We start from the raw sequence: 7,667 nt of genomic DNA on the forward strand, positions 1-7,667 counted from the left end.
ATATTTTAAAATAGAGCACATGTACTGTTAGATTTCCAATTGTTTTCCAAGTTATGTCACTAGCTGAGAATGATATAGCCTTGTTTATTTTGCTTCACTACTTGATTTTAAGAGGTAGGTTGCTTTTTAATCACTTGACAATATTCTCCAGTCATTATTCCTATTCAGTATGTAAACTTATTTTATACATCCTAGATATAAGACTGTTACCTAGGAAAATACGTCATGTTTCAAAGTCAAAAGAGACTAAGGTATCAACGACATACTACCTCAATCTTGAGGTCTTGAGGTCAGAGCTTCGATCCCAGCTTACCTACTATGAAAAGGTATCAATCCCACACACTAAGGCGATGTTTGGCAGCCATGAAATTTTTTGCAATGGAATATTAGTTTATACAATGGTGGGGGAGGAGCAAGGAGCGTGGGAGAGGGAGAGAATTAACAGTGCCGCATGAGCGAGGAGAGGGTGATAAGTGGCTGGAAGACAAGGAAAAGAAAAACTCTACTCAAAATAGCACCTTCTCCTCACTCCTGCCGTCTCAAATTCTCTCCCTCCCATACTCTTTCTACGCTCTCTCACCACTTGGCAAACTAATATTTCCTGAAAAAAATTCCATGGTTGCCAAACATATCCATTAGGTATTCTCCAATCACTAATTTGAGGTATATATGTGCCAAACATAATGTAAGAAAATGGATTAGCAGGTTATGACCTATGAAATAGACAGATCCAATAAATAAAAGGTGGGACCCTGTGTCACTGTCGATGCCCCACAACTACACCTAGTGTTAAAACTAAATGACATCCCGAATATATAATGGCTATTAAAAAAGTTGTAAACATGTGACTATTGTGACATTAAAAAACCTGAGAAGGCTTAGATAAGGTGTATAAGACATGAATGGAAAGAGATCATTCCACCCACTTCATGCTCTCTAACCACCTCATGATAATCAAAATGGAAATTTTAAGTCTAGAATTTAAGGTGAGCAATTTAAGCCTCAATCCAATGTTGTCACATATAGAGTTGTAGGCATGAAAGCCCCTCTTAAAACTAATAGATCTCACCTAGCCAAAGAGCATTACAAAATCCCAAAAGGTGCAACTAAAGTTAAACCATTTAAGCACTGTTTCTTAAATAAGCTCCCAAAACAGAAAAAGACACTACACCCAACACGGCACATCACTAAAATAAGGTAAATTGTCCATCAAAATAGACTGAAATAGAGAGGACTGATAAAGACAACATATAAAACTTAAACCAAATGTTAGTTGAAAAACACAATCAAATAAAAATCAAGTTCAGTCTTCTACCCTGGATAAGGAATGCTCGGCGAGAGAAGGGCAGAGAGGGCTGGTGAGAAAGAGAGAATTGAGAGGGAATTTAGTGAGAAGAGCATGTGATGGGGTTGGTAAACAAAGGAAAAAAAAAATTTACATGTTTAACCGTACAACACATTAAATCCCCGCACCCAATCTTCAAAAGTTATAAAAATTCAAAAGCATACAGAATTTTTTATGTTTCTCGGCCAGTCACATTTCAGGCAATTCTTTGCTAAATCCACCCACCACATCAACGGACATTGATTCCCAGTTAAATCTTAACACAATTTTCTCGATGAAAACAAATATAGTTTTTCAATAAATAATTAAGTTCAAATAACCAATAGGCCTTTAGGGCCCATTTGGATACCTCATGCATTTGTATTTTGATTTGGATTTGAGTTTTGGATACAAAATACATCAATCATCTTCATGATCATGTTTTAAGAGAGAGAGAGAGAGAGAGAGAGGGAGGGGGGGGGGGGGGGGGGGGGGGTGAAGGGAGTTGTCACAAATATTGATTTCCAAATAATGTCTCGCAGAACAGATTTGAAAATCAGAATCTTTTGAACTGTTGTGGCTGATTTGGAAATCTAAGGATCTGATCCAGTTCAAAACATCAACTAAATCCAAATCTAAATCTTGTGGGTATCCAAATGTGGCCTTAATGTTATTGGGAAGATTTCACTGGGGAAACAATACCAGTCATGCACAGTTTTTAACCTTTATCCATAAACAATAGGAATCAGCCCTTAGATTGGGCTATCAATACTATTTCTTTACTGAATGTCATTGAACATGTGGGGGAATCAACAGACAGGCCCACCATACACTATCACCAGCCTAGCTAAAACCCCAAAACACTACAGACCTCGACACTATTAAAACAGAGGCAGCGAAAAGCTGAATGTATGCTAAATGCAATGTAGAGTTTTCCCGCATGATCCTATGAAGAACACAAGCATGTGGAAAATCTGTCCATGCTTATGTTGGCTTCCACAGAAGGGTCGTCTCCGCGATCATGGAGGTGACTACGTAGGGATCCATGTTTGATGCAGGCCTCCTGTCCTCGAAATAACCTGCACAAAACAAAGCATCCGAGAAGTCCCTCATTTAGTCTCCCAAATCACAGTTAAAGAACCAATCGAACTTGATCAAGATTAAAGTTGATTGAAAAAAATACCCAAATAGCAAAAAACTGGACAATAAAAGAGATTAATAAAAGTAGAATGATTCCCACCTTTGCCAGCTTTTTCTGTGTCTCGGCCAACTCGAATTGAGGCACCACGGTTTGCAACTCCCTGTAAATCACAGTGAGGAGAATAAATGGATTGTTCCTAAATCCAATGCTGTTGAAAAGATATCTTGGTCAGTAGAGAGGACTTACCCATAAGAATGTGTTGATGTCAGCAGTTTCATGTCGTCCGGTGAGGCGCCTTTCGTTCCCCTCACCATAGGCAGCAATGTGTTCCTTGTGCCTCAGTCCAAGCTTTTCGATAGCTTTTTTTATAGCCTCAAACCCACCCTCATCTCTCGTGGAGTTAGTGCTGCATCCAACAAAACAAATCTCAGATATCAAAGCTTGAAAGTTTCCTTCCAAAGTAAAACAATCAGCCTCTATCCAAATCAGTGAAAGGAGAAGAAAGAAGTGCTAAACAATCGAGAAAGTTTTGTTCAAATACAAACACAAATTGTTAAATTACCTGTAGTTTGTGTGCGCTCCAGCTCCATTCCAGTCTCCCTGGTAAGGCAAAGACTCACAAACAAAGTTAGCAAAGGAGAGGAGAGAAAATAAAGCAAAAGCAGAGAACTTGAAGGAGCATGGCGAGGCAGTAACCAATCTAACCTGGATAGGCTTGGGGTCCAAGGAAAGAACGACACCAGCAATCTCCGTAATCCTCTGTTGATACAAAAAGGGGGGAAACACTCTAAGGGGAAGGAAAATTGCCAAATGTGTACATGGGAAACTTGCATTATATAGTCCTTTAGTTCGTATGTGCAAAAGATTACATATCTTAGCCCTACTGTGGTTTTAAAGCTAAAAATTGAAGATATATATTGCATAACCCATTTCACACGACACCATTTTTCCGAAAGAACAATGAAAAACCATTTAAACCATCAAACGAAATAACTAACTATTGAAAAAAAATGAAATACTAAGTAATACTTATCTGTAATTACCTCGAGAATGTAACGAGCAACCCATAATTCATCAGCAGCGGAGATGCCAATAGAAGGACCAACTTGGAATTCCCACTGCATAAGAAGGTTGATTCAAAAATCACATTGAAAAGTAGAAAGAGACCAGACAACCTAACTAGGAGAAGAGATAAGAACAAAAACAGGAAAGAATATTCACCTGGCCTGGCATCACTTCTCCATTGATTCCACTAACGTTTATGCCTGCATAAAGACAGGCTTTGTAGTGGGAATCAACAATGTCTCGTCCAAATGCTTTATCAGCTCCAATAGCACAGTAGTATGGACCCTGATCCAAATTCACATGATTGGGATGATATTAATGAGGATTATTATTTTTTTTGAATGGTAATATTAATGAGGATATTAATCAGGCATCAATTACAAACAGAAAAAGAAGATAGCATCGGGTATTAAAGACACCCACTTACAAGGAAAAAGCCAAGAAAAGCAGAAAAAAGATACAAGTATGTGTGTGTGTGTCAATTATATATATATATATATATATAGAGAGAGAGAGAGAGAGAGAGAGGAAAATGATTGTAAGCTTGAGCGCACCAAGCTTAGGTGAGCTTGAGGGCCCAAAACTCATGGTCCCACATTTTTTGTGGTAATCCAAACCATTCATTTGCAAGGCCCCATCATAGATAGGATGTGTACCAAAAATCAGCTCCATTGGATCATCCTAACCCCTCCAAAAGCGGAAGGAAAAAATGGGCAGATTTGTGGCAAACGGTGTCGGTCCATTTTGCCCTCCACTTTTGGATGGATTAGGATGATCCTATGGAGCTGATTTTTTGTACACACCCTATATGCTTTGGATCATCCTACCAATGTGGGCCCACATGAGTTTTGGGCCCTCAAGCTCACCTAAGCTTGCTGCGCTCAAGCTTACAATCATTTTCCTCAAATATATATATAAATTAGTTCACAAATTACAACTTTTGGTGCTGTTGACACGAGGAGAAGAAAATATAAGATTTAGAATTAAATTGATTAAAAGACAGCAGCAAAATAAACAATTCTTCCTTCAGGAGTTGCAAAACTTTTGCTGATGAATAGTTGAGGATAAAAATTGGAAGCATAATTGAAGAGAAAAAAATGATGAAATCAATTCACAAAGAAGAACGCCAACATAGATTAACCTCCTCAATCTTCCATTAAAGAAGAAGCATGACATAAATATAGAGATAAGAAACAATGTATAAAATTGGCAGTAAATCAACTGGTAAGAACTCCGAAAATAGGCAAGTTCAACAATAAACCTTAATTATATAAACAAATAGACATATGCTAAGAAAAATAGATAAAACCCATCAGATGAAGGGTCTCTCTGGATACCATCATAATCGATCCTTATTTGCAATTAAGATTATTGTAAGTTAAGCTTGTAAGCAAATGGGACACGGGCCACTTTGGAAGCCATTAACAAAGATAGATATAAAAGCATTTATAATCAGTATCCACAAATAAGATTATGAAAACAATTTCTAAGGTTATCCAATAAGTATACTAAAGCTCACTCCGGTTCAGGAGTAATCACCTGTGGGCCAGGATAACCTCCCACAGGCCACCCAACCGGCCATTTCACTTCTTTCTGCAAAAGGGTGTATTCCTGCTCTATCCCATACCTGCTCAGTTTTTAAAAAATAAAAATGTAAAACTAACACATAAGAGAAAACATAGTAAATCAAACAGAACAGAAAAGTAAAAGAACAAAGAAAGAGAAAAACTAAATCACCAAGGTTCTTCAGCAACAACATCAGGATGGCTGAAGATTTTTGCAGCATTGTGTCTTTTGTTTGTTGGAATTGGATCTCCCGCAGGTGTATAAGTATCACACATCACCTACCAATTAAATTAAAATAATAAATAATGATATTTATAATAGTATAATAACAAATAACAATTTAAATAAATAATAACTAAAAAACCTACAAGAATATTGTTGCCTCTCCTAAATGGGTCCTTGAATATGGCCTGAGGGCTGTTGCAACACATCATCAAAGACACAAAGATTCTCATTTAACCATACAAGGAAAAAAAAATTGAAAATAAAAACCCATAAAAATAGCAAAAGTAAGAAAAAAAGTGATATGTTAAACCTTTTTAGAGGATGATCCATGCCGAGGGGATTTGATTACAAAATTAGATTTAATCATCATTAAATTTGATCAATCCTAGCTCAAAAGTTTCGTCAATTAAAAAAAGAAAAGAAAACTTACTACAAAATCACTTCACTGTCTTTCCCAGGAGCTTGACCCGTGCTCGAACCGTCATAATTCCAATTTGGGAGCTTGTGGGGATCGCTAACAGGTCCTGGAAGCGTCTGTTCAGAAAAAAAAAAATTTTAAGAAGAAGAAAAAAGACTAAGAATGTTGAAGCATAAATGATTAAATAACACCAACTATAAAAATTTAAGCTTTTGGAATAATTGGTTCATTCACATGGTATCAGAGCGCTATTGCCTCATGGCGTCCTCGCTTCTCTAAAAGCAACAACTGCTAGATATTAAAAATCTACGAAATGATTAAGTAACACCTGTTAGAGGAATTACCCAACAACACCAACTCTAACAGCTTAACTGGTTGTTTCACAAAGGTACTCATTAACCATATCCATCAAGAATCTAGTTGATGAAGCAAAATAACACAAAAAAATCAACTTAAAAAAGAGGTAAGAAGTAAAAAAGAAAGTTACCCTCGCTTTGCTCCTAAGGTCCGTACCAGATCCACCAATCCTGTCCAAAAAAGAAACATCAACAAGCCAAAAACTGGAAATTATAAAGGGAACTGATATATTAGCCTGCTTTACTCAGGACAGCCCGCTTTAGTGCATTTATGATTACTTTTTACACTAGAGGGGGCTGTCCCAAGTAAGAAAAAGGGGCGAATATATCATTACACAATATAAAACCCCCATTAGGAAAAAAAAATACAGGGGCAGAACAAAACTCCATTAAAACAAAGTGTTACACTACACATACCAAAAAAGGAAATAAAAAATAAAAATGATATGCTAAGTAGACATACAAGACATACCCATCAGGCCATCACACAAAACTTTAAAAACAAAGATCCATACATGTGTTTAAGATATATATAAGAACTGATCAAACGAGGCATAATGAAAATACAAAATAAAAGAGAAAACCCACCATATGTATTCTGCAATCACCTTCTTCGTGGAATCGGAGAGATTTAAGTTGAGAAGATCGTCGAGTAGAGACATGGCAAAAAACCCAAATACAAAGTTTATACACCTCTCTCTCTCTCTCTCTCTCTCTCAGACAACGTGAAGAAAAATAAGGGGCTTGGAAGCGCTTTTATAGAGCGGGTTTGGTGTAAAATGTAGAAAAAGGAATCGATGGGAAACAGATTTTTTTTTTTTGTGTGTGTGGTGGAAACTGGAAACTGGAAGGGACTTTGGACTTGTGGGTAGAAGTGCGCGTTTAGAAGTCGAAATCTTACGACCTTTTCCTTTTTTTATTGTAATTTCTGATTGAAAATCTCGCGATATCTATGCTTCTCGACGACACTGATGAATGTTTGGGGTAATATAATCAATTTCACTTTTCAGATCTGGACCCCACTAAGTGGATTATCTCGATAGTTCATTTAATGGGTGGGACCCATCGTGGTGGTGGTCCAGATCAACAACCTTAACATTGAATTCCATAAGTTTTAGGGAAGTGATATATCCACCCCCTTTTTTTCACTTGGGAGAGCCAGTTGATAGATCCGAGCCATCCATTTTACAGGTCCTGCTTTGAGGTCTGAAAATGTGTATTTTTTGTTATTAAATCTGAAACACCGCCTATAAGATTTCATAACAGGCTTAATTTAGGGCATGATATCCAAATTCAGGATGGTTCATATTAGACCTGGCAAACGGGCGGGCCGGGCTGGTTTGACCCGGCCCGTACGGGTCCTAGTCAAACGGGCCGGGTCAAAGTGACCCGGAAAATTCTACGGGTCATTGACATTGGACCCGCACCCGGCCCGTACGGGCCGGGTCGACCCGCGGGTCACCCGGATTTTTGACGTATTTTTTAAGAGTTTTTTTTTAATTTAGGGATTTGCTAGCCACCTTCTCCTGGGCTATTTTTCGGCTTGTAGCCCCTCCTTTGCTGCAAAGATTG

At 37.7% G+C, this 7,667-nt stretch overlaps 1 protein-coding gene across 1 annotated transcript; it reads right to left on the minus strand.

The window, feature by feature from the left end:
* Window positions 1-2,058: 2,058 nt before the first annotated feature.
* LOC143881752 (glutamine synthetase cytosolic isozyme 2-like) lies at window positions 2,059-6,929 on the minus strand. The gene is made up of 13 exons (XM_077385011.1): window positions 6,684-6,929; window positions 6,227-6,266; window positions 5,752-5,855; window positions 5,465-5,513; window positions 5,268-5,374; window positions 5,070-5,157; window positions 3,687-3,815; window positions 3,509-3,583; window positions 3,171-3,224; window positions 3,028-3,065; window positions 2,712-2,871; window positions 2,565-2,625; window positions 2,059-2,403 (listed from the first exon to the last, which is right to left on the minus strand). Exons 1-13 carry the CDS (start codon window positions 6,755-6,757, stop codon window positions 2,309-2,311), a joined length of 1,074 nt encoding a protein of 357 aa, XP_077241126.1. The 5' UTR covers window positions 6,758-6,929; the 3' UTR covers window positions 2,059-2,308.
* Between the last annotated feature and the right edge of the window lie 738 nt (window positions 6,930-7,667).

Source organism: Tasmannia lanceolata, unplaced genomic scaffold, assembly GCF_043159265.1.
Source record: "Tasmannia lanceolata isolate RefF3 unplaced genomic scaffold, GAP_Taslan_0.1 ptg000007l, whole genome shotgun sequence".
NCBI lineage: Eukaryota > Viridiplantae > Streptophyta > Magnoliopsida > Canellales > Winteraceae > Tasmannia > Tasmannia lanceolata.